The sequence below is a fragment of the Acomys russatus genome, chromosome 4 (assembly GCF_903995435.1).
Source record: "Acomys russatus chromosome 4, mAcoRus1.1, whole genome shotgun sequence".
NCBI lineage: Eukaryota > Metazoa > Chordata > Mammalia > Rodentia > Muridae > Acomys > Acomys russatus.
The window spans coordinates 71,596,138-71,623,135 of NC_067140.1; the positions used below are offsets into that span (position 1 = coordinate 71,596,138).

Below are 26,998 nucleotides of genomic sequence, written 5' to 3' on the forward strand. Positions count from 1 at the left end.
TGCCATCCCTTCTGTATAAACAAGTTCGTCTTTTATGCTTTTTACATATTGGCCTTGTAGCAAAATATTCTATTTGACAAAAGTATTCATCCACTCATCCATTCAGGAATGAATTTGGTTTAAGTTGGTTTTGACATAAATATTTCAAGTGCAAGAAACCTAGAGATGCACAGGACCACTTTAAGATTTCCCCTCATGTATGTTACACTTGAGTGTGTAAGCTAAAAAGTCAGGAGATGAGAAAACAGCAGACTTTGTTTGGTGCCAGCAAGGAAGTAACCAGGATCCTGTGACAGGAAATGAAAGACATGCTATAGGGATTCGGGAGCCTCTCTGAAGAGATGACTGATCAATCACTAAATTGAAAAGCCAGATACACCAAGAGAGAAAGACATTTCTGAAAAGGTGGAGCTAGAAATGCAAAGGCCCTGAGGCTGGAAAGTTGTGAAGGCGGTTAAGGAAAGCAGTTCTGTTGCTAGTGAGCAAAAAGGTCAAAGAACAGGAAGTGGCTAACGTAGGACCTACAGGAACCAGATTTTCCTGGGATTCTTTGGACCACTTCAGTTGGCAATTTATCCTAAATATAATAGGAATGTATTAGGATTTTATAGAACTGGTTTAAAAAAATTAAAGAATCAATCTATCTGCTGTGGGATAAAGAGTGTAGAAGTGGGAAAAATCCACAGGAATGGTGGCTAATGGCTGGACCACGGCCATGATGGTGGAGATGGAGTGAAATGGGTATAACACTTAAGCACTTTGAGAGTAGGCTTATTAATAAACATGAGGAGAAAACAAAAGAGAGAAGGTAAGGATGACTCTCAGTCTCAGTGAGTGGTTGGTAGGGTGAAAAACCAGATACACTGGTGACATTCCTTGAAGTAAGGACAGTTTGTGATGGTAGAGCAGCTCAGAGAGGATGGGGAGCAGCCAAGAAGTCAGATCTGGAGTTGGTCGTTGGAGACATCTAAGAGGGGATGGCAACTAGGGAGTTAAATGTGTGATTGGGATCTCACAGGCGATTGGACTCCTGTTTCAAACATGGGTGGCAGCAGTAATTGGTTGGTTTTGCAGCCTTGCAATTTGCTGAAACCTAGAAACATGGTGGAAATGAGAAGTCCAAGAATCAAGCCATGAAGGATATGTGAAGTTTGGGTGTAGAAGGAAAAGGCTGAAATGACATTAGAGGAATGAGGCTTGGTTAGAGCATGGAGAGGGAAGGCACTTCTAGAAGAAAGGAATTGTCAACCACTCAGATGTCAAACCACACACATACTGCCAAATACTTGTTCATAGTTGTTTACAATACTATGACCTGTAACTTAGTGAGTTGTGACTCTGTACTGTGTATCTTGCATAAATATTTCGATTAGATAGGAGTCTGAGATGAAAAGGGTCTATTAGGAGGGGAATAAATAGACATTTGTGTAATGGAGTTTTATCTCTAGAGGCAGAGATGTCTTACCTTACTTTTGCCTCTGCCTTATTCATTGCTCTGTTTCCAGTTCCCAGTACTGGTATGGAGTTCCCAGGACCTTGTATGGAGTTGGATCCATGTGGTAATTCTTTGCCAGAAAACTACCCAAACAAACCGAAGTCTAGCTTCATTCAGGGCTGCCAGGTCCCTGGATCCTGTCCCCCATATGGTAGCCATCTCTTGACATTGGATTTGCCTTGATGAATGTTGCTGTCTTTCTGGAATTTAGAAAGATAAATTTGGATGGGTGAAACTAACCATCTGAAGTACCTTTCTTAAAATGTTCATCCTGTAATTGCTATTTATGTAATGATGTCTTTATCCAGAGGAAAGGACAGTTCCTAATTGTTGACAGAATGATGAGCTAGGAAGCTGTCTTCTTTAGATCATGTGAAGATTGCCCAGATTTGTTGAAGCACCGAGTCATGTGCTTCATTATGCAGACATAGGTCATGGAGCATCTGAGTTCATTTCCTGAACACTTCCCTTCTCTCAGTGACAGAATTGTCCTGGTATTCCTAATTGCAATGGACCAGGAGTCCATTGGGCATAGGGCAGATCTGCTTGGTCTGAGAGTGTGGAGAACCCTCCTTCTCAACTGAAGCTTTGGTTCTGTGGTTCTCATTGAGTTTCTGGGGTCAGAGTCCATAGCAGTCCTACTCAATGTAATGTGCTCAGAAGCCATGAGTCTGTGGTGACACATCACTGGGGCTACTGTTGGTGTGGATCAGTTACAGGCAACAATGTGCCCTGGATGGAGGGCAAGACGGTGACACTTGGCTGTCCTTCAGGAGCTCCTCTCCCAAGACCTTGATGAAACTCTTTTCTGTATAAACCTAGGACATCAGTGTCATTAATTACAAACCTGTTCTAGAGGAAGGTTCTCTGTTAAACAGATCTGCCTTTCCATATATTAAAAAAAGGAACACACAGTATTCTAAATGAAAATGTTCAAGGTGTCATCAGAAATGTAGTTGTTATGATTCAAATATAAAGGGCGCCTGGTTGTTGTCCTGTTTTTTTTGGATGTCAAATTTTTATCTAATTCAAAATGTTGTAAGTCACAAAACCCATCATACTTCTTTTTAACAGGAATCTTTCGTGTTTGAGCCCAACTGCCTCTTCAAAGTGGATGAATTTGGCTTCTTCCTGACCTGGAAGAGTGAAGGCAAGGTATGGTACAAGAACAGGGGCTTGCCCCACCTGCTTTCTGGTTCACACCATTTCATCTCTCAACAGGTAGCCAGACCAGCTGCCTCTTGAGGGCATCAACACTGCACTTACTCATCTTTTCGAGATTCTTCAGTACTTACTTTCCTGTCCCAGGCATTGAGGACAATGTAGGACTTAAAGACATTATGCAGTTTAACTCTTGGAGATTCAGCTAGAGGAACAAATTGGGGGCATTTTAAAAAGAGCTACAAGTCTCTGAGCATTGGGAAAGAGAAGTTTACATTGTTATAAAAGCTTAGACAAAGCAGGTCTGATTTAATCTTGAGATTTAGCAATATTTTCTAGAAACCAATTTTTTTAAATACTTTTATTTTATTACACATGTATAAAACAAACTACATACAGCAGGGAGAAGCATGTGACAATCATGAGAATAATGAGTTCTATACATGTTACATTCATAGTGACTTGGCCATCTGCATTCGTCTAGTTTGAAGTAAGTGTCTTTCCTGTCTTGTTGGGTCTAAATTTCCGAATGAGATTCAATATCTGTCCTATCTCAACTCTAATAGCTTAACCTCTCTATCTTGATCTAAAACGATCTTGTGCCCTAATCAGCTAAACTTGGTTGTAAAACTATACTATCTTGTCTTCAATGCCCCTCAGAGACTTGAGAAGGAATAAAACTTAAATTCCTGAGTAAACCAGAAGTGTGGGTTAGCAGCTTCCAAAATGTACAAATTGACTTAAGACAATTTACTGCCTGACCGGTCACCCAATACACTTTATAACATCGGAGCCTCATCTTCAGCTTTCTAGCCTAATATCTCTGCCAGACTTGTTTGCAGGGCAGGAACCATTGAGGACTTGCTTTGGCAGAGTACAGCCGTTGATTCTGCCTACATTTAAGTTGTCCATTTTTAGACAGATTCTGTTTGTGGCAGGAACAAGGACATTTTGCCCAGTGGCTATTTTGCCACCTTTGAAGCCATGTCTATAAGGAGGCTCTTTGATGCTCATCATCTTCTTTGAGGTCGGCTGGGTGTTGTCAGGTGTTAACTTGTCTTGTTGTTGAAGAAATTTAGGATTGTAAGAACAACTTTAAATGCCATATTCTATGTGTTAGAAGCCAATTTTCAAGCTGAAATTAAAAGGTGAATTAAATGAGTGCTTAACTCATTAGACCCCAGGACACAATCATATGTGTAGTACAGTGTTCACATTTAATGAAATTGCAGCCCAAACCAAGAAATGTGTAATTGTATAAAAGATACAATCGGATAAAAATTGTAATTATTCCTACTTAATGTTTTATATATTGCATATTTAATGATATACAGGCATTATTATGTGTATAAGTGCAATAATATTTTGTAAACATTTTATTACTCATTCATGGTTATTCATTCATATATATATGAATAATAAGTTTGTGTCTTTTCTTTCTGATCAATAGAAACAATTACTGTTAATTTGGTTTGCATTATTTTTCTACTCCTCTGAACAGCATTGTTTTTATCTTTAGAAACATTTCTTAATACTCTGTCATGAGGTGGCAGAATTAAGTTCATTGCTGGGATGTATGCTCTCTCTTCAGGAAGGACAAGTGCTAGAATGTTCCCTCATCAACAGTATTCGGGTGGCAGCCATACCAAAGGTAAATGTAATTGGTGTTTTCTTTTTAATTATAACGTGTGTGTGTGTGTGTGTGTGTGTGTGTGTGTGTGTGTGTGTGTGTGTGTGTGTGTTTGGGGTGAAGTGAGTGTCCATGCATCATGATGCTGCTGTGGAATTGGTTCTGTCTGTCCACCTTGACATGGGTTCTGAGAATCAAACCTGGGTAATCGAGCTTGCACTGCATGCACTTTACCCTCAGAACCGTCTTGCTGGCTCTGGTGTTCTATTATACATAGATTTGCAAGAAAAATGATCTTCAGGATGCTGTTTAGTTTCTCATTGCCCCAAAGTCATCAGCTTGGATTTAAATATGAGCACAGACTAAGCATTTCATCTGTAACCCTTAAGTGACTTGGATTGCATTATTTTTAGTTATATTAGAAATGTTTTAAGCCTTGAAAACTGAAACCCTTGCGTGGTGAGGGAGACAGATCCCTTAATCTAGAAATCAACCTTTAAAACTCTCCCCACCACCTTGGCATCAGTGATTTGCTTTTCATCTGTGACTGGTGAATATGGAGGTTTACATGGCGGAGGCACACGTTTCTTCATCTGTGCACTCAGGACAGTGTAACTACCCTGTGTGTTTTCAGATATACAAAAAATTATCTATCTATCTATCTATCTATCTATCTATCTATCTATCTATCTAAGTTTTCAGCTGCCCTCTTTTATGTTATTTAAGTTTCCTGTGTAACTACATGTTGGAATTTCCTCTGGAAAACAAATGTATTATTTTATTCAAGGTAAACTTAAACAGCTTTCATTCCACATGTGGGTGCACAGCTTATAGAAATGAAAAAGCTTGGTCTTTGTATCCAAGCTGCTTGAAAGTCCTAACGTCCTTTCCTAAGAATAGCCTGTGGTCGTAGCTGTGCTGATGTTGTATTTACTCATGGTAAGGAAACCCGTGTTCTGTGGTAAGAGACCCCGTTGGATTCTCCATGAACACAAACACACACAAGCCATGGACTTCCTTGGACATCACCAAATCTGAACTTCTCCGAGAGTGATAATCAAAAACTCAGATAGAAAGGCTGGAGATGTGGTTCAGCAGCTAAAAGGACTGGCTTCTCTTCCAGTGGACCCCGGTTCAAGGCCCAGCACTCACACAACAGCTTTCAGCCACCTGAGCCCCGCACTTCATCCAAACACAGACATCTATGCAGTCAAAACTAATAAGATTTATTTTTAAAAAAAAATCTACACAAAGGCTATTGAGCCAAGTTTTCTAAAGTTAAAAACAGTATAATGCTCCTCAGAAGGGGTTCCTGGTACCCTGTAATGTTGGAAGCTTCTGCTTTCCAGGTTTTATGTTAAGGCTGTTTCAGTGGGCTTTTAAATGCTGATAGGGACCATTTCCATTTAGGTATATTTTTACACCCAATGTGGTTTCTTTTCACCGCATCTTTCTCCACACTCTGTGATCTAACATATTTTTCCCTATTTTTATACATCTACAGGATCCCAAAATCCTGGCTGCTCTCGAAGCTGTTGGAAAATCTGAAAATGATCTGGAAGGGCGGATATTATGTGTCTGCAGTGGCACAGATCTGGTGAACATTGGCTTCACTTACATGGTGGCTGAAAACCCAGAAGTAACGAAGGTAACACCCAACGGCCTCCATCCCCATAAGTATATGTGTAATATGATTTTAAATATGGAAATTAGAATTGAATGATCGTTTTAATCTTTTATGCTCTGCTCGCATATTTGTGCACAGAATTCAGCAAACACAGTTCATTCATTGTCACCTATCATTCCCGTAGCTCAACCCCTGAATACCTGGTGTGATATGATGTGCTGTAGGAGAGCTAGCCCAGGCCTTCCATGACGTGAATGTGCTCAGGCGTCCCTGGGATTAATAGGTGGGAGGTGGGAGACAAGAGGCTCCTTTTCTGTTAAGCTCCAAGAAGTAAGTGTGAGTAGCAAATGTCTTGGTCAGTCCTCCCCAAGAAACAGAAAGTAAGCCACATACAAGGTTTGGGTATAGCTGGGTGGGAGAGAACAGGCATGACATGGATAAGGTTCTAGTACAAAAAAATTTCATAGAAAATAAAAAAAAAAAAAAATGAGTGGCTCAGTAGTAGAGAATATGCCTAGCATGTTTGATATACTAGATTATCTCTTCAGTGCTAGAGACAAACATGGGTATAACTATTTCTATGAAATATGCCATTTAACCCAGCACATTCCAAACATTGTTATTTTAGTATGATATAAGCACGAAATTTCCTAGTGACATAAGTCATAGTCTTTTGTTGGTGGTAAGTGTTTGAACTCTAATGTGTATTTTCACATCAGACTCATCACATTAAACGTGCCAAGAAGCCATGACAGCTGATGGCTGCCATATTGAAAAATGTAAACCCAGCTGCTTAGAAATCTTAAACTCTTCTCCTCGTTAAGGTGTAGAGTATGGAGTTAAGACCCACCTTGTATTTTGATGCTCAGCAAACCATTACCCTAGGAAGGTAGTCTCTAGGAGATGGTGGTCAAAGAAGCTTCAAACGTATCTTTCCAACTTGACTTCCAAACATATTGTCGTAGTTTGAATAGATTTGACTCCCATAGACTCTTGTGTTTGAATGCTTGGCCTTGTTGGAGTAGGTGTGGCCTTGTTAGAAAAAGTATGTCACTGTGCAGGTGGGCTCTGAGGCCTCTATGCTCAAGCTGTACCCAGTGTGGAATTCCAGTCCCCTCCTGGCTGCCTGTGGATTAACATGTAGAATCTTGACTCCTCCAGCACTTTGTTTGCCTTGATGCTGCCATGTTTTCAGCTGTGGTAATAATGAACTAAACCTCTGAAACTGTAAGCCAGCCACAATTAAGTGTTGTCCTTTGTAAGAGTTGCCTTGGTCACGGTGACTCTTCACAGCCTTAGAAACCCTAACTAAGACACATATATATTCTATATGAAAGGGACCAAGCCTTTAGTTTCCCGTTATAGAGGCCTGGGGCTTGGAACAAAGAGAAGTCTTTCATTTTCCATTAATCTCACAAGCAGAAACCCAGTATAGGTTTACAGAGAAAGACATCAATAAAGATGCTGAATTTTGACCTAGAAGGAAATGCACCAGTAAAATCAATTCGGGAAACAGAGAAATAAACACAAGCATGGACTTTGGCTGTAACAAGTGGGAGTTTTGCTCACTCAGACCACAGAGTTCATTCACCATCACTGGCATGACACACCCCTCGTTCTAGAAGTGTCGGCCTCATCTGATACCTCATCGCACTCTAGTCTCAGGACCACCAAGATGCACTGATTGTGAATTTGCATCTGTAGCAAGAACTTCCAGATGACTCATGCGTGTGCTGAAGTTTGAGAAGCCCTTGTTTTGTGCCTTTGAAACCAACCATGGGCTCTCCAAGTTGTAGAAGAGTCGTTGGTTCTGACCTTGTGGCAGTGGCATTGTGGGTTTTGTGCTATTGTTCGATGTCATCTCAGTTTGGGAGAACAGCTTTTATAGGCCTCTCCAGCTTTTATTGCTCTGCTCAGATGGAAGTCTAATTTGAATGGATTATTGACCTTGATCTAGACAAACAGTGTTGCCACATCTCATAGTTCAGGTTTGCATATTTGCTGCAAAGGTCCTTCACATCACTGTTTGCCATAGCAACACTGCATCTGGGGGACCTATTCCAGCTAAATGTGAAGAGAATGACTCGTTAATCAGATAGAGATGTTGGGCTACTTGAAAATTTGCAAAAACATAGTTTTGTAAACTGGCGTGTCTTGCTTTTGTCACCTTGTATCATCGATTCCTGTTAGAAGGAACACTATGACACCTTCCGAACTCAAGAGTCTTGTGCTCTGATTAGCTGAGTAGAAACTCTTGCTTTTCTCTCTCAGTCGACTGGGAACATAGACACCGAATTTACTCGCCCATGTCTCCTTTCATTTTCTTCTGTAAAATTGGAATTGTATAAGAATATCTGCTGTAGAATTGTGAGGCTTGCAGGGATCCGTGCTTTGGAAATGCAATGCTCGTTGCACCGTCGTATTAGCTATTATGATCCCACAGTCAGAGTGTAAGCTAGGAGGGGAGCTGAGGATGGGCCTCCCACCAGCTTATCTCTCAGACATGACAGATTAACTGTAGAACTCCAAAGAGGATAGACCAAAGACAATGGTGGGCACACCAAAGCCCAGCCTTAAACACAGGCTATCTTTCTTCTCTGCTTGATGCTGGCTACATCACCCCCAAGCAAGTATGGTCCTAGGAAGATGGCTCAAATCAGCAAATCTCAGGGGTTTGTTTCCTATAGTTTGGTTGCTGTTAATCTTGGCCTGTTGTGTATCTCCTTCTGGAAATGCATGCAAATGAGGAGGTTGTCTGGAGAGTAGTGATAAGGTGGACAGTATATCCTCAAAGATAAAAACTGTTCTTCTTTTAGTAGCATTTTCATTAAAAAAAAAAAAGCAAGTTGCTAGAAAATAAAAATTATCTGTAATTCTGTCCTGATTTTTAGTTCAAACTCATAGATATTTAACCCTGCTGTTTTTAGGGGAAAATATTTTGGCTTCCCAGAACTGTTACTTAGAAGTTTATATTTCTCTCATGGTATAGTATACAAATAATAAATCTCAGTGTCCAGACTGGATAGTCTATTGCATCATGTCCTTCAGGTTGATGAGTGCTTGCTGACAGCATTAAATACATTTTCCCTAACTATGTGTAATAATCTTCCCTGAGTTTCTTTCAGTGAACATGCATACAGATGGATAATGATGCCCATTGTCTGATATCAAGACCTAAAAGGCTGTATTAGTCAAGATCAGGACCTTTACAGCCTTCAGTATTGCCCTATTTCCTGTACTACCATTTAACTCCTAATCTTAGATAGATGTACCCCTAACAGGTTGTACAAGCCACCAAATAAGAGGGTTTATATGAAATGCAAGTGTGATTGAGTTAGGTCAAAAACATGGAAGTATTCATAAATCAAATAAGGTCAATGAGAAAAGCAAAATAGAATACCTAGAAAGGTGTATGTGACCCAGTGCTACCAACCAATTGAGAGTGTAGCCAATGATCCTTGAATTATGGGGTCACAGGATGTGCCAGTGCCCACTTAGCCTGAATGAAAAATGTCCCTGGTGAGTTCATTACAAAAGCCAGTAATGGCAAAGAACTGGCCTTTAAGGTAATCTGTACAGCGAATGTTTACACTGTAAGCAAGTAAGTATGTTTCAGTTGGCTGTTCTTTCAGTGTTTAGAGCTGCTGGCTTTAAGTGCGGTCTGCTGAGGGGACTTATATAGCTTTTTATACGTATTCCACACATTAAGGATATGCATGCAGCAGGCTGCAGTTAAGCCCAAATTCCATAGTTCTGTGACTTCTTCCTTTAAACTATTGCTTATCTAGGCTACATAACACTGGGAAGAAAAATATAGAAATTAACCTTAAAAATATTTCCAGAGTATCCAACTCAGGTAACAACAGGTCTTTTTCTTTTCACTAGAATATTCGATTTGTTTATTACAGTTGACACAAACAGGTTGGGAAATTAATATGTGTTTCCCTGTGAGCCTTTGGGATTGGGGCAAAAGGATTTTCTACATCCGCACTTGGCCTCACAAGTGAGTTCCGTGTCTGATCCACAGGCTTTGGCTGTCTGAGGACCATTCAGCGTTTCCTTCTCTAACCAAGGAGGGATACGTACAGAGAATTTCTAGCATCGCATTTGACGATGAGGGCACATTGAAATGTTTGAGTCTCCTCCTAAGCCCTAGACTATTACCCTGCACAGTCCGACATCTCGCAAGAGTTCCCTTCTCCAGACATTTAGCTGAAGCCAACTTTATCTTAATCCAGACTCCAGAAGCACCAACTTTAACTCGAGAGACATTTTGTGACTCTGAGCAGGTCCTTCGTCTTATTTTCAAAGAGAGTCCCTGATATTTTTTCACTCCTCATTTTATGTGGCTGTTTGGTGAGTCAGTAAAATCCAGATGATTCAAATTTCTCCAAGTTCAGGTTTCAGATCCTTATAAAGGATTTTCTTGTCATTTGACTGTGAAAACGAGATTGTGGTCTTTTTTCTTTTCCAGAGAAAAACGTCTTATAAAAGATATCCTGGAAGCTCAGCCTGTGCTGTCTGCAGCTACTCTCAGTGTTGAGAAAACAAATTAGCCTCAGCACTCATACTTATTTAGAAGGTTTGCAGTCTGCTCTAGCTTTCTCCTCCCTTATACGGTATTCTAAACAAGCCCATGCCAAACTTTTCACCTGCCGTTCCTCCTCCATCTTCAGATGGTCCTCATCCTAGCTGCACCACCAAGACCACCCACACCTTCCTGTCACATCCCAAAACCAGCTCTTATGTTACCCTGTTTCCACCTCCTCAGTATACCCAGAGCACAGTTGCTTCTTACTGCCACTGTTCTGCACTGTGGTCCTGGCTAAAGGTCTTTCTGCCTCCTCTTCTCCAACCCTCTTTTGCTGGTGTTGTTGTTTTGTGTTGGTGTCTCCACCTTGCCCTCGCCCCTTGTAGTCCATTCTCAGAATAGCAGCTAAGGATGAGCCCCTTCAGATGGGGCACTTTCACCATCTAGGAACCTCTAAGACATCCAAGTCTCTCGGAAATCCAGCCTTGTGTGCCTCCCCTCCTGCCATCACTGCCTTCATTGTCAGCCATGTTGCCATGGGACAGCTGAGGGTTGGCTGGCCATTTGCTCTTTCCCTGCTATATAGGAAAGTTTCTTTTTTTCTTTTCTTCTTCTTCTTCTCCTCCTCCTCCTCCTCCTCCTCCTTCTTCTTCTTCTTCTCAAGACAGAGTTTCTCTGTGTAGCCTTGACTCACTTTGTAGACCAGGCTGGCTTGGAACTCAAAGCAATTCTCCTGCATCTGCCTCGCAAGTGCTGGGATTAAAGGAAAGTTTCATTTGTTTGTTTGATTGTTTTTTCTGTTTTTTTCCCCCTGGTTCGCCTCAGTTCCTGCTAGACTGTTACCTACTGCAGCTCTGTCCCCTTGCCACTTCAGCCCTTCTTCAGTCACCATCCTGCTTTCTAGAACAGTGTCTAACATTTTCTAAGTGCTCAGTGGACACGTGTTTACTGAAGACTATGCTGAGCACGCCAATACATTCTAACCCAGGTGGTTAGGATGTACAATAGTCTTACCCTGGCTTTTGAAAAATAGGTTCTAAGATCCCACAGTGGATGCTTGAAACCACAAATGGTACCAAGATCTATATGTAGTCCTTTTTGTTTCCTTCCTGTAAACACATCTGATAAAGTTTTATTTGTAAAGGAAGTAGCAATACATAATAACTGTAGAAAACTGTTAAGAATATATTGTGATAAAACTGCCAACATCAGTACACTTATACTTGAGGACATTAAGTAAAATAAGGATTTCTTGGGGACAGCGCATCTGACACTGAGGTAGCTAGGAGTGCCTAAGGAGAGGGTAAGACATGCAGTGTGGATCCACTGTTAAAAGGGATGGTTCAGATCCCAGCTGGATAGAATGGGACAGTGTGGGATTTGATTCTGCTTCCAGAGGGTGGCAGGTTATAGCTTATAGGTAGTGTGCTTCGTCAATTTTCATTTGATATTTTCAGACATGAGCCACTAACACCACTGAAAGTGAATTGAGGGGTAGGGGTGGGGGTGACTACATAACCTCAGTGTTTTACACTCTGATTTTTATACAGATGAGCTTAGGGAGAACTGGAAAAATGGTGTTTGACAAGCACACTGAGAAAATGTGATTTGATGGCAGTCCAAGGGGAACAGAATGATCTATAATCCCAGGGTGTTATTTTTAGAGTCATTTTTCAGGATGTAATGAGATTGCTGCCACTAAGAGTCCATGACGAGACTGGAGGGTTTGACCCTGTTGTCTTGGCCTCTTCCCAGTCTGGATCATTCTATCCTGCTTACCTAAATCCTTCCTGCCCTTCCAGTTACAAAATTTATCTTTCATTTCCTCTCCTGAAAAGCCCTCTGTTAAAAAAGAATTGCTAACAAACTACTACCACTCTTACCCTAAACCCAGCGTGCTTCTGGGTAATACACGTGCTTTCTCTGTCATGTAGCTAGAAACCCTTGAAAAGAAAAGCAACGTCATGCTGCAAGCTTTGGCCCATTTTCCAATAATCTGTAATAAAGCTCTCCATTTCCCTCCGAAGCATCTTCATCTCTGCGTGTTATTTTATCATAAGCTATGCAAAATCATTTAATAGCAAGCTTACAGCAACTTACTTACTTAGAAAAACAGCTCTGGTCCCCTCATATTTCCCTTTCTTTCTTTCTCTCTCTCTCAGAAAGCTCTAGCTCAGAAGAGCTTCAGTCTTCAGCAAATAGGCGTTCAGATGTCTTTCAGTAAGTTACAGCTGGCGCTGCGCAGCTAAGTGAAGCCCCAGTCACTGTGCTGCACATCAGACTCAGCACAGCCCTCATTCAACATTTCCACAAATAAATCTGTCGTTTTATAGCGACTCAAATTTTCCTTTGATTACAAAAATAAGCTGGTATTGTGAGGTTCAAAATGCAAAGATTGGAGCTGAGTTTAGATGATTTCTGTCCCACTCATTATACTTTCTTCAGGTTGTAAATATTTGGTGAACTTCATAAATTATGGTTTGTGACTAAGTCACCAAATAAGCACTTGACTAACTACTGTGGAAAATTAAGTTATGAAAAATAGTATGTGTTTCTTTCTGGGTTCAAAAATGATAGTCGGGTGTGTAATTTATTGCAGGCAAGAAAGTATCATGTCGAGCAACTGAGTTGAATGTTCAAATTGCTTTGCTTGAACTTGAATTATGGTGACTGGAAGACTGACTACAGAGGTTCCTGGAGAAGGGATTTGCTCTTTGTTTTACTAGAAAAACAAAAGCAAGGTCTCAACTGACTTCCTTCTGTTGGCTCAGCTCACATCCTGCATAGCCTCAGTGTAGTTCCTGTGTGGATATTCAAGCCTTGAGAAACTCCAAGGAATGAGACTCCAGCCTCAGCCCCAGCCAGGGGCTTCGAGAAATGCCAGCCCTTGCATCCCCTCCCTGCCTAATAACCGAAAATGTAGGTGTGGAGTCTAGGAAAGTTTTTAAACGGGGTTTCCTGATGATCTGGCAGCTGCTGGTTGAGACCCACTGGATCACTTTCCGGGTAGATTTAAAACCCAGACCACCAATTTTAAATGCTTCCAAATGTAAAAATGTCCGTAGTATTCAAATAGAGAAGTGGAGCGCCCTGCTCTACCAGCCTGCACATGAACTCAGCAAAGCAGATCAGGAAAAGGCACCAGAGGTAACCCAATTTCTCCTGTGACTCTACATGGCCCTTGCTTGCTTTCAAAGCATCCCATGTTAAAACCTTCCTTTTCATAGGAGTCTTTGTTAGTTTGGGTGTGGTTCGTTATTTGCTGTAAGGGAGGCCAAGCCCAGGGTCTTGTGTGTTCTAGGCTAACACCTTACCACTGAGCTGCACCCCTAAACATTACAATGCCACTTTGTAACTTGTTGCTCCAATTGTACAGTATAGACTAGTGGCTCCCAGGGCCCTAGCGGCTCCCACAGAACCTCAAAGGTGTGTCCAGGCCCAGTCTTAGCCCTTCTAAATCGGAAACCCATGTTCTAGGGATCTGATTTGCCCACCAGGTCATTGGGCTGTACACTCAAGTGTGAAAACTTAAGTATGAATATGCTCCATGCTAGTGTTAATATCCCACCTTCTTGTGGAGAACTGAGAGGATGATTTGTGCCTGTTGCCTTCTTAAGCTGTTCATGTGTACATCTGAACTTTTCCCTACCCCTCAGTATTCACTGACTACGTCTCTTTTTACTATATTGCCTCCCTGTAAGGCACAATCATAGCAGGCATAGAGGGTGGGTGGCAGCGTAGGACTGGTTCCTCCTTGCTCTGGGCCTGCATGTCTCAGTGCATATAGCCCTGTGACCCGCCTTCCCCCCGCCCCCAACCTCTACAGGCCTTGAGGTGGTCACATGGACTGGCGGCCAGAATTCAGGTTAAGCGTCCTCTTTCCTTATAAGGACATGTCCAGCAAACATCTGCCGTTCTTCTTCAAGCAAATGGAGCATTCTCAGCACCTCAGCCCCAGCCAATGAAGTATATTCACCCCCAAATCCTCCACCCACTCCCCGAGGTTTATATAGCTCTTGTTCCCTCCACACAGAGAGAGCTGTTTCACTGAACATTGTCTCCTGAGAAGACTGTTTCTCCTGCCCTGCGCCAATCATGATCCTGCCTACAGCCAAGCTTCACTGCCTTTAGTCCAGCCTGGTGCCTACTCAAAGGTGTCTGGGTACCCGTAGGGGAAAAGCAGACACGGGTGGCTTGTATCTCTGTGTGTGTCTCTGTGTGTGTGTGGGGGGGGTGGGTGTGGGTGTGCGCACGCGTGCATGTGTGTGTGTGTTTACCCAGTGTATAGGATGACCCCTGACTTTGGCACGGATTTTTCAGGGTTTACACACACAAAAAAATTACCTTATACACCAGAAAATATGGTAAATCAAAAAACTGTTCTCTGCAAAGCACCACTAATGACCCAGACACTGTCCACAGAAGGAGCTGTCTAATTGGTGGGAGACCATGCCCTCAGAGTGACATTTGGATGGGTCCAAAAAGCTGGCTGCCAGGTTGTCAGTGAAGGAGAGGGCTTGTTCTTGAGATGGAGTCTCTGCATAAGGATCTCAAGAGTGGAGTCACAGTGAGCTGTGTCTCTCGGGTGGCACCCACAGTCTCTACATTGTATTGTCTCAACTTGCGGTTATCAGTTGTGGGGGATGAGGGGATAAATCCCGTACATTAACTCCCATTTACATATCAGCATACAGTGGCCACTCTGGGCTGTCAATCAATCTGTACCACTATTTGGGCCAGCCACCCAGCTTCGTACACTTTATGTCTTTAGGAAGTTCAGATTGGAGTTAGCACCGCACTCTGCATAGGAAGTGCAGACAAAAAGCAATCAGACGAAACCAGAAAGCCCATCCTGCTTCCAAGACCCCTGTGTGCAACCCAAGCGCATCTGTTTATCATTCGGCTTCTTGCTGTTTATGAGTTTAAAGTGTCACATTTTATCTCTGGAAGTTTCAGCACCTTCATTTTTCTCTTCTTTAAAAATGTGGTCCTGGGGCTGGAGAGATGGCTCCGAGGCTAAGAGGACTGACTGCTCTTCCATAGGCCTGAGTTCAAGTCCCAGCAATCACATGGTGGCTCACAACCATCTATAATGTGATCTAGTGCCCTCTTCTGGTGTGCAGGCATACATGTGGGCAGAGGAGCACTGCACTCATAATAAAGAAATAAATCACTAATAAATAAATTCTTTAAAAAAATAAGAATAAATAAAAAATTAAAATGTGGTCCTGGACTTTAATGTCACTAAGTCCTGTGATTGTTGAGATAGACTTTCTTGGTGTTTTAGCTCTTTTCTCTTTGAAATGCTGTGGTCTTCATGAGGGACATATTTTTTCATTGTTGATGCCCTCCTGCCATTATATTTCTGGAACTTAGTAGTTGTACAGAATTATGCCCTTCCCAGAGCAGCTCATTCTGCCCTGACTTAATTTTGTCAGACACCACCAGTAGGAAATGCAGAATGAGTTAAACTAACCGCCGCCACAGAAACATACTGTGAAGTTCGAATTTCTCCTTTTGACTCCAGGAAAGAATAATGTCGCTAGCTTTAAATTGCTTCTCCAGGTAACCATTGCTCCTCTTCTCCTGCAAGGCCTGGGTCGGGTCAGGCGGGACCCTGCAGGCGCTCAGAATGGAGGCCAACTAGGGGGCAGCTGGAGATACTGGCGGCCAGAGGCACAGGTACATGTGAGGATTTTTGGCAGTTGGTGTGGCCCCTGCTCATCACATTGCTCTGCTTGATTTCCAAGTAAGCAAAGCAAAAAGACCTCACTCATGGATCGAAATAGTGACGAACATTGCCAGCGCAGAGACGGGAACAATATGGCTGCGAAAAAGAGCCAGTTAAAAAGCAAGCAGAAAATTCTAGATACACTGCCAAGAGTAAACCAGCTCAAAGAAGAGAATGAACTGTTGGAAGCCAAAATTAAGTTGCTGACAGAGGAGTCAAGTATACTGCAAGATTTGTTTCTTGAGCACGCACACAACCTCGCAGACAACATGCAGCCCATCAGCGCTGAAACTACGATGGCAAATTTTGAGAGCCTAGGGCAGTAGATCTCCAACCAGAGTCCACAGTTCTGAGACTTGAACATCAGAGGTGTGACCACCCTGCACCCTTGGTTCAGTGGCTGGATTTGGTCTTGTTCCTTTGGTGATTAATTTTCTAGGCTCAACACTGAGCAGCTGATTAGCCATGTAATTTATCTGGTCTTAAATGATAATGGATTTTTGAAGCACTAAAAGAAAACTTAGGGTTTATAGTTAAAACAAAATTCCTGGACTTTAATATTCTTAATAAATCCTGACTTTCCCAGAAGTACTTCTTTTGTAGGAATGGGAAAATGGGAGGTCATATAGAAGGTTCTGGGTTTTAATGAGACAATGCCTTGGCTTAAAAAAAGCTGAACTGAACCAGGTGTGCTGGTGCACACTTGTGATCCCAGCACTCAGGGAGGCAGAGGCAGGTGAATCTATGTGAGTTAGGCCAACGTGGTCTACAAAGTGAGTGAGTCCAGGACAGCCAAGGCTACACAGAGGGAAAAAAGAAAGAAAGAAAGAAAGAAAGAAAGAAAGAAAGAAAGAAAGAAAGAAACAGAGAGAGAAAAGCTGTTCCTTGATTTATTATTTTATTCTAAATTGTACATTGTAAATTCTAGAGCTACAGAAACCAACCATAATAATTTGGCCTTGTTTTATAGCTAGTATAAACCTGTCTTACCATAATTGGCATTGTTTTTTTTTTTCAACAAGTACACATTTTAAAATAATGACCTTAGGTGAAGTAAAGAAATCCCATTAGCTTGTAGGTTTCTAGGACCCTCTGGGTCCTTCTATTTCCCCATTGCCTATATTTCTTTTACCTAGAGTCTCAGTAGGATGTCCTCACATCTATCCCAATCTCCTGGTAAGTAAAGACTTTTGTGGGACATGCCTTTTGGGCTAGTGCCCAATTATAAGTGAGTATATACCATGTGAGTCTTGCTGCTTCTGCCCTCAGTCATAGACCTAGGGGAGGGGAGTAAGGTGAAAGCAGGAGGGAGGGAGGAACAGGAAGATACAAGTGATGGGATAACAATTTAGTTGTAATCTGAATAAATTAATAAAATTAAATTTAAATTTAAAAGAAATCCTATCAGGCCAGGCCGAAGAGGTGATTAAAAATACAAATTATATTTAGGAAGGAAAGAAGTGGTTTTGTGTTTTTTCCCTTGTTTGTTTTGAAGGGCACAGAGAGAGTGGGATTGGACTTTGGGGTCCTTCTGCTTATTGGGTGAGCATTATCTGTATCCACAAACCAGTATCTATTGTGTACTGACAGTTTCTGTGGATGGGAGAAAAGATAGCATTTGGTTTGGGGGAGAAACCATTTTTTTTTTTTTTTTTTTTTTTTGACAGCCAACTTAGTAAATAAAATACCTTGGCTTGATGATACAGACCATGGTTTAGAATACTAACTCATTTGGTTTTTCCCATATTCAGAGTAACTGCCAATGGGACCATGATTTTTAAAGGTAAAGTTTTGGGTGTGTGCTTGTGTGAAGAAGCATGCTTTGGTATTTGATCTCAACTAAATTATTATTAGAAAAATGTACCAACTTCATGCCGTCTCTCAAGAATAGTCAAAACTTGAAAGGATAAGATTTGAATCTTTAATTTATTTCCTAAATCTTATTTATTTATTTAAGAAATTTCTTTTCTAGTGTCATGGGCTGTCCTTCCAGACTTCGTGTGTTGCTTCCATTAGTATGCTTTTATGTTCCATATAAGTTATTTTAGAGACAAAATGCTGATAAAACTCAGGATATTGACTTCTTTGTTGTGAAGCAGAAAAGCTGGTAGGGTGTCTCTAGGGTCTGCTTTTAGCAATGTTACAGTTTAGATCGTCTTGGTAGCTTGTGGTTATTGAATAGTTCCAGCTCAAGTTTGCTGGTCCCTGAGATGCTGACTAAATGTGCTCTTGTGTGATCAAAGTTTGTGTTGCTGAGAGTCTTGCTTGAATGTGATCAATCCTGGTCCTATTTCCTACTAGGACTTGGTTACCATAAGCCAGTGTAACTTAAGTTGCTCCCTTAGCATGGCAGGGAGAGTGCTGACTATTGTCCTGGGCAGAAGCTATCAGTGCCCTGCAGCTCAGCAAAGCAGAAGAGAGGAGCCTGCACTGTTCTTAGGGAACCAAGAAATGAGTGGGGTTTTCAAAACTTGGGTCCAGCAGCAGTTTACCTTGGTTGGATAGATGTTTGGGGTAATTAACAAGTGCGCCCCCATATAATCTCAACCTTTACCAGCTGAGTGATGCTGTGCAACAGATTGGATGGGATGCAGCTCAGTTCCACCTGCACGTTAAGTATGTACCCTAGACATTCGCACATTGGAAACTCCTACATCCAAACAGCAGCTTTCCCAAGTGGACATTCTCATAGAATTTGTGGCTACCCATGCCAGGACTTTAAAAAGATCAGCTGCAGCCTTGCCCTTACCTTTGTAAATCAGACCACTTAGCACAAGCAAGTGGGTCACACGGAACAGAGTTAGGTGGTGTTTGGACTTTTTCACTAAGGTGGGAATGCTATTTAGTTTGATGGATGTCTCAGTGTGAAACAGAGGGAAACTAGGTTTGGGGAGTGGATAAGCTTAAAGCTTTGGAAGTTGTAGAGTAAGACTTCAGAAACCCTTGTTACTGGGGAACCTTTAGCGTTTGCTCTGCCTTGTGGTCAGGCCCCGTGGCTTAGGAGTCATAAACTGTAGTGTAGGGTAGCCATATCTGTGTCCCCTGGCATGGGTGCCCTTTGACTAGTTCTGGGCGCAGAGGAGGGATCAGAGCTGCCCTTGTACCCCTAGCCTTGGATCATAGCTGACTCCAGCATCTTAGCAAGGATTTGAGTAAAATGTGACTGGTTGTTTGAAGTCCAGGTCCTGAGCCCACTCAGTTGTTAAAATGTATGGAACTGGAAAGCTTAAAATGAAGCATCCGCTTTTGATACTTCTTAGCCTCTCACCCCTACCCCAAGCCGGAGGGCCGAAGCCTCCTGCCTGAACAACAGTGGAGCACCTAGCTTGCTTCTGAGGCCTTAGAAATAGGAAAGACACCAGTTTGCATGACAGGCAAAGGAAGACTCCATTCTACAGCTAATCAGATATGCCTCAGGGAAAGTACTGTGCTGTGCTACAACGCACAGCCCCTTTACCTGTAACATAATATGGTTTAAATGTAGTGTTTAATTGATTGACTTTAATGAGGATTGTATTCTGTGGGAGGTATGTGCTTAGAGAAAGCTACTATCTCCAAACTGTTGATCCGTAGCCCAGTCAAGCAAGAGAGGGCACGTTCAGAAGTATTCTTATCCTCATGTCTAGCACAGCAAGGAGGAGGGTAGGTTTTTACTTACTTGCTACGGGGTCTGTCTTGTCTTTTCTTTTGTTCTGTTGAAAGAATACAAGTTCAAATCTTTCAGAAATGCTGCTCTATTGACAGAGCAGTGATATCATGGCGGCATCATTCGGCCAGACATTATTCCATCAGTACCAAAACAGTGATGGAATCTTAGCATCCGTTGATTAATTTGTACCATAAACATTCTATGTACTGTCCATGTGCCCTCTGGTACCTTCTGCTGGATGAATGTGTGGTAGGGACCTTTCCTTAAAACATAGAACCCTAGACAACAAATTGAGGCCCAGTGGTTTATATCATGTCTGGTACCTCTTTTGTTGAAAGTCATAGTTTTATAGGCTTACATGAAAGTCAGTTTATAGGCTTACCTGTAGATCGGACTTGTTTAAACTAAACAGGTTGATGCTGTCTAGCTGGACAAACCCCTGGTTGATTTTCTGAGAGACAGAAACTGGGCAGGTAACATGATCTGCAGGTCAAAATAACATTTACTTTGGCCTGAAATAATTTTCCAAACCGAGCCAGTTGGTATGTTGTCTGGAACAGTGTGAGCTTGGGGACCGGAGGTGGAGGCTTCCAGCGAGATCCAGCTTCACGGATTGCTTTGATTTCACCAGCTATTTGCTCATTCAACAGTCGAGACAAATATAGTCCCAACCAAATTGCTGGTTTATTACATGCAAAGATTGATGCTTTTAGTTTCCTCAAATTTTTGAAGTTCTTCCGATATTTTAGAGCATTCCGTATGAATGTCAAATGAATGTTACATGGAATAAACTGGAATACCTCGATTTGTTTCCAGTGCTTTTGAGGGTTTGTAGGAGCAAAGGTGTACCACGTACTCTGAAGAATTAACAGATGTCATTTTTTCTGAAGTCAGGGGGTAAAGGAAACATAAGTCTCTTATAAATACTGATTATGTCTAGGTTTTCTTCTTCCTGTTGTATATGTAGCAGTCTGTGAAGGTAGATGGTGAAGTAAAGTAAAATTCTATAGATTAAAAATGTCATCTTCTCATTTGGGAAGTTACTAACCTGCACTCCCTGTATACTCAAGTAATCAATTTTATTCCTTCTCAAGTCTCTGATGGGGTTGAAGACCAGATAGTTTAGTTTTACAATTAAGCTCAGTTGTTTAGGGGTTAAGATGTTTTAGGTCTAGATAGATGTTCTAAGTTGATAAAGATGAGATATGATAGATATTGATTTATATTCAGAATTTTAGACACACCAAGATAGGAAAGTTGTTTTCTTCAATATTGCCAAATACAAATATCCAAAACACTAAGAATATAACATTTATATAATTTCTGATTGTGTCATGGTTCTTTTTGCTGTAGGTAGTTGTGTGTGTGTGTGTGTGTGTGTGTGTGTGTGTGTGTAATAATATAAATGTACATGTAAAAAAATATTTACTAAAGAAAAAAAAACAACAACAATGACAAAAGGACATGTTGCCACCTGAAGTGACACTTGCCTGAGTTATTACCGAGAACGGCACTTTGTCCTCTCCTCTCTAGTGACTGTTCAGAGGTCCTTTTTGACTTAACTATCCAGTATTTTCAAGATACCAGCCAGATTGACAGCCTGTTATGACTGTCTTAGTGACTGCACTAATTGTGACCAGGGATATCTAAATACAATCCAAGCCAAGCCAGCTCTGTCCGTCAAACACAGCCACCCATATGTAAATCTGGCAGCCTGCATCCTACTCAGATACTCATCCTCCGTGCTCAGAAAGTGAGCTAGGAATCCATTCCCCCCTTTAACTCTCCCCAGCTTCTCTCTGGAAAGGGACTAGGATGAAGAATGTGTATGCCTTAGTGGTTTTTGGACCATGTCAAGAAAAAGTGCCCAGTTACTCTCCTGGTTCCCTGATCTCTCCTTCCAAAATTGGACACATGCGAGGATTTCAGCCCTTTCTCAAGAGCCTCTGTGATTATAATTGGGTTGTCTTTCTCCTACTGAGTTGCAGACAGATCATTCCTAGCTTCCTGGTCACTGGTCTGTGCAGCTTGCTATTTGTTACCACAACTCAGGAGTCTCACTATCTATCTTGGGCTTTTCAGCTGGCCTTGTCTTAGCTCCATCAGCATGGCTCAACTCAGTCACCGTACTCTCTTTTTATGAATGTATCAGTGCTGACGTTCAGGTTTCCTTGCCTGGTTGTTTCTTGCCTTTGGCACTATCATCATGTGCCTGTTTGCACACCGGATTCCGAACATCTTGGGAGATATGCTAAGTGCCTGAATTTCTCTATGTGGTAGAACCAAGAGAAAGTAGGTGACATGGTTTTATTATTGTTGTTGTTATATTCTTTGACAATTTCATATATGAATATAAGGAATTTAGGTAATAATACAATGTGTTATCTGGTATATAAACTTTGGCAGTCAGCTCCTACTTACTCTTAACCTCTACCCTCTGCAGTTTCTTAGTTCTTGGATCTTAGTCCTATGCTGAGAGCTATGGTGACATGATAATTTGGACTATTAGTCATTGATTTCTGGAATCTCTTGATGCTGCACTGGCTCTAGCCTTGGTCTTCAGGGTGCTGACTGGCGTCAGTGGGCCAAGTCATATTTGGGTCGTTTAGCAATGCCCTGGGAAGTGTATGCTGTCTGGTTTCAGTACCTGGTAGCCTAGTATGCCTCCCCACGTCTCCCTGCGACACCTGCACTTTCCACAGCAGGCTGTATTGTCTTGACTTTGTGAACAAGCCTGCTTCTAGCAGAAGATGATGTTACTCCAACAGGCTCCCTCCAGGCCTCCTCCTGATGCCCAGAGGATCCTGGAAACCAATGGCTCTGGGGGTTCCCTGCCTGTATTGCATCTTCTTACTCAAGCTGCCTGTGGCTGCTCACATGGCCTTGGTAGCGACTGAAACTCTGTGAAGTGCTTCAGCAATGCAATGGAGGATATGGGTGCTTGAGAAGCTTGATCAAAAAACCAAGGAATGAAGATATTAAAATATAGAAATGTCCTCATTGGCAGCACTCACTGTGAGGGTGGTCATTCCTCATTTGAAAGACTTGACCCAAAAGCCTAACGATTACTTATTATATATAAATGATGCATAAGGAAAGTGAATTAAAATAAGACAGGCTCCCAGTTCCTGGTGGATAAGGCACCCATGTCCTAATTCAGGCGTTTTTGCTGCAAGTGATCGCAGCCTTTTCAATTGTCTTATTTTCTCATTAGCATAAGGATGCTATAGCAAATCTTGCCTGAAAGTTGCCTGTAGGGTTAAAGTGCAGAGTAATGGGGACCCACTCATGGTGATTCCTTTGGTTCAGGACAGGGCACTTCTGCTAAGAACCTAGGCAATACTTAAATTAACAGCTGGGGAAACCTGCTTCAAAATTATCCATGTATTCACTAGTCTTCTCATCCATGGCTGTGACCAAAATTCATGAAGAAACAACCTAAATGGAAGGTTAATTGTCTCAAGGTTTTAGAAGGTCCAAGCCCGTGGTTGCATGGCCCCCGTAAGGTTAGTGTCATAGAATCTAGAATCTGGGACCTGAGCTCCTGGGCATGCCTGTGGGGGATTATCTTGACTAAGTAGAGGCCTCATCTTAATTGCAGGTGGGACCATTCCACAAGCAGGAGATCCTGGCTGGGCTGAATAAAATAGAGACAAAGAGCAATAAAATAGAGACATTAGCAAGCATTTATTACCCTCTGCTTCTTGACCAGATGAAGGGGGCCAGCTGTTCCATGCTTCTTTTACCTAGGTTATCCCACCATGGCAGACTGTAGTTTGAATTTTAAACCAGAACACACCCTTTCTTCCTTAGATTGCTTTGTCAAGGCATTTTATGGCAGCAACAGAAAAGTAACTAAGTGCTATCTGCTTGGGCAGACCCCCATGACAGGAGCTTGTGACCGAGGCAGTTCTCCATCTCATGGTAGATGAGGACCAGGACAAAGATACACAGCGGAGTCCAAGTTAAGATGCAGCTCCCTCCTGCTGCTTGGTTCCTACTCTTATAGTTTTTCAGGAGCTCCTAAATGGCATCACTGGGTCAATTGCAATCTTGGCAGCAGAATAACAATGTTAGCTTCCTTATAGCTGTGGGCCCCCTCAATATTCATGTGTTGAAATTTTAATCCCCGATATAATGGCAGTAAGGAATGTGGCCTATGAGATTGTGAGGGTGGGAAGTTGGGGAGGGGTGGGGGAAAGGAGCCCAGGAACACACGTGTCATTTTTACACAATGTATAGACACAGCTAGAAGACCCCATCTATGCACCAGAACGTGGGCACTCACCAAACACCTCATTTGCTGGTGTCTTCATCTTGGTCTTCCCAGCCTCCAAGAATATGAGAAATAAATGCATTTTGTCTATAACTCACCCAGCAGTTTATTATGGCCTACATAGATTAAGACATAAAAGGAACCTAGCTAGACCCTCCTGGATGGCACAGTGGGAGACTGACACATTGGGAGACACTACTCTTAGACCCCTCCTTCTCAAATGAATATACCCAGGTTTACCTGGCAAATGTGGACTGGACTCTGACCCAAGGGGTCTGGGATGACACCTAAGACTACATTTCTAGCCAGTTCCCTGGAAGTGTTGCTGCCCCCGTGGTCAGGAGTCACACTTGAAAGGTGGTGGTGGTGGTGGTGATGGTAGTGTGTGTGTGTGTGTGTGTGTGTGTGTGTGTGTGTGTGTGTGTGTGTATTTAGAACTTCCTTCTTCAGTCTGAGGCTACAGAAGAATCACCTGCACAGCTTGTTTAAAACAGATTGCTGGAAGCTGAGGCTGTAGGTCAGTGGCAGAGCACTCACACCCCATTTATGACACCCCACATTACATGTCTCCTTCCAAACAATTAAAAATTAAAAAGAAAACGGAAACTTGTGGCACTCCATCCCTACGTACTGAGTCAGGAGGTTAGACATAACCACTTACATTTTAGTAATTTCCAAGTTACCCTGCTACTGGTCCAGAAAGGAAGTGAGAGGTGGGGGGAGGGGGGAGGGAAGGAGGGAGAGCTAGAGAATGAGAATCAGAGAGAGAGAAAGACACAGCGAGAAGATTGGGGTGGGGGGTGCTCTCACAGTATATCGCAGGCTGCACCTTGGCTTGCATCTATGTATGTACCACCACTCCACTCTTGGCTACTGAGATACTTTACCGAGCAGGTCTGTTGGGTACTGTTGGGTCTATTTCCTTGAGATGACTCCCACTGTATGTAGAGCAGGGACAGACGATTGAAGTGAAATTTTGTGGGTGGTCTCCTCAGGTATATGAAGCGATTTGGGGTGAAGTTGACTCTAAAAGAGGTGGACTGCGATCTGGGACAGACATTGGGGAAGAGGAAGTTACATCACAACCCTGGCTGTCCGGGAGCCCTGCAGATCAGTCTGACTTCAGACTTTCACTGATCGCCTTGTAGAGGGGGCGATCTATAGACAGTTACCAACCTGTGTGTTGTGACCCCTTTGAGAGTCAACTAAGGCTTTCATGGGGTTGCCTAAGACCATCAGAAAACATGGATTTACACTACAATCCATAACAGGAACTAGCAAAGGAATTATTTTATGGCTGGTGGCCAGCACAACATGAAGGCCTGTGTTGAAGAGTCACAGCATGAGGAAGGTTGAGAAGCACAGCTTTCCGGGGAAATTGCTGGAGTTCCTGCTCAGTTTAAAGTCGTGTGGGCTTAGTCTAGTTTTGTGGTAATCCTGTGTTTCTGTGTTCTCTGCATGGGGAGGGGTTCCTTGTGACTGTGACAATGTGCTGCAGCATAGAGACACATAAAGAGGCAGGCTCACAGCCGGATGCTGCCTGTGAGTGCTGCACCACAGGCCCAGGGTCCCCAGGAACCTCCCTCCCTCCTACATTCCCACAAAACCCTCCACAAGTCTGCTCTCAAGGGTTCCATTTTCCTGAGAAGGCATGTATTGTGTCTGTAGTTAGCTTAGAAAGCATTAGAAAGGATTAAAGAGTAGAGAATAAAGAGCCTATCACTGGTAGCATGTGTCTTTTAGGATGCTCAAGGCTTCGATTTTCAGCACAAATAAACGGAATAAAACTAAATTTTAAAAGAAAAGTGAGACACTAATAAAGTTACAGCCTGCTAGGAAAGTGCAGAAGCCACGCCTCTCTGTGTTCAGGTGCCATTTATTGTCATCGCCTATTTCCCCTGCACCCCAGCTGCCTGTGGGTACCCACTGTGGGAGGCCTAAGACCCCACCAAGGCATGTCTGTTATGCAGTGGCTCAGAGCTGTACCTCTAAGGGTTTAATGCTGATAAATTACTCAGTATTACTTTCAGCAATTCAAACAGGTGTATCTTAAATCACCATTTTAAAAACTGTTAATCTGGAAATAACCAAAGCAATCAATAGGCTGGTAGCACATGTAGGACAAAACTTTCCAAAGAAACTCTGGAACTCTACTGACACCTGCTGGCATCTCATCAATTTCTCATGTTTAAAAAGAACAACAAAACATGCCTGGTGTTGAGGCTTTTCCTGTGGTCATTGGCATTCATTATGCTGTGAGTCTGACCTGAGCATTGGCAGGGAAATAGGGGAAGTCTGAAAGAGCTTTCCCTCCTGAGACAGGGGGATGTGGAGCCAGCCATTGAGTGAAAATACCCCAACATGAAGATCTGCCCCAAGACAGCTGCTCTACGACTGTGGCAAAGTCACTTGGCCCTGCTTTCATCTTCATAAAAGGAACACATCACAGCCTCCCTGCCCACTGCTAAGCTGGCCCTCAGGAAGGTGGTGGTATTTACTACTGCGTGGGTCCTGTCATGAGTGGTGACCTCAAAGATCATCACCTTTCCATTCTAATAAACAAGAGTCCTCCCCCATGCTATTTTCAAAAAATAAAGAAATAAAGAAATAAAATAAAATGGATGAAGTCAGCTTAAGCCTCTTCAACAACAACCTGCACCCCCAGTGTCTGGCGGATATTTCTAGAAACAACTAAATTAGTATGATCAAAAACAACAGTGTTGATTCTCTGCCCCGGCCACTTCTGTGCCCTAGGAAACGGTGGACTTTGTTCTGTGTTTTGGAACATATCTCAAGCCTTCAGGTTGAGAAAATACCCCCAGTTAATGCCATCCGAATTATTTGTGCTTTTTCTGTCTGCTCCTGGGAAACTGTGTGGGCCTGTGGTTTGCTAGGCCA

At 42.5% G+C, this 26,998-nt stretch overlaps 1 protein-coding gene across 10 annotated transcripts in view; it reads left to right on the plus strand.

Moving 5' to 3' along the window:
* Nucleotides 1-26,998, plus strand: part of Plcb4 (phospholipase C beta 4) — a 376,936-nt gene that overhangs the window by 259,092 nt on the left and 90,846 nt on the right. For all 10 annotated transcript variants that reach the window (XM_051144704.1, XM_051144709.1, XM_051144703.1 and 7 more), the window contains 3 exons: nucleotides 2,570-2,650; nucleotides 4,248-4,307; nucleotides 5,791-5,934. In XM_051144704.1, the coding sequence (XP_051000661.1) occupies nucleotides 2,570-2,650; nucleotides 4,248-4,307; nucleotides 5,791-5,934 (285 nt within the window). The remainder of the gene's footprint in view (nucleotides 1-2,569; nucleotides 2,651-4,247; nucleotides 4,308-5,790; nucleotides 5,935-26,998) is intronic.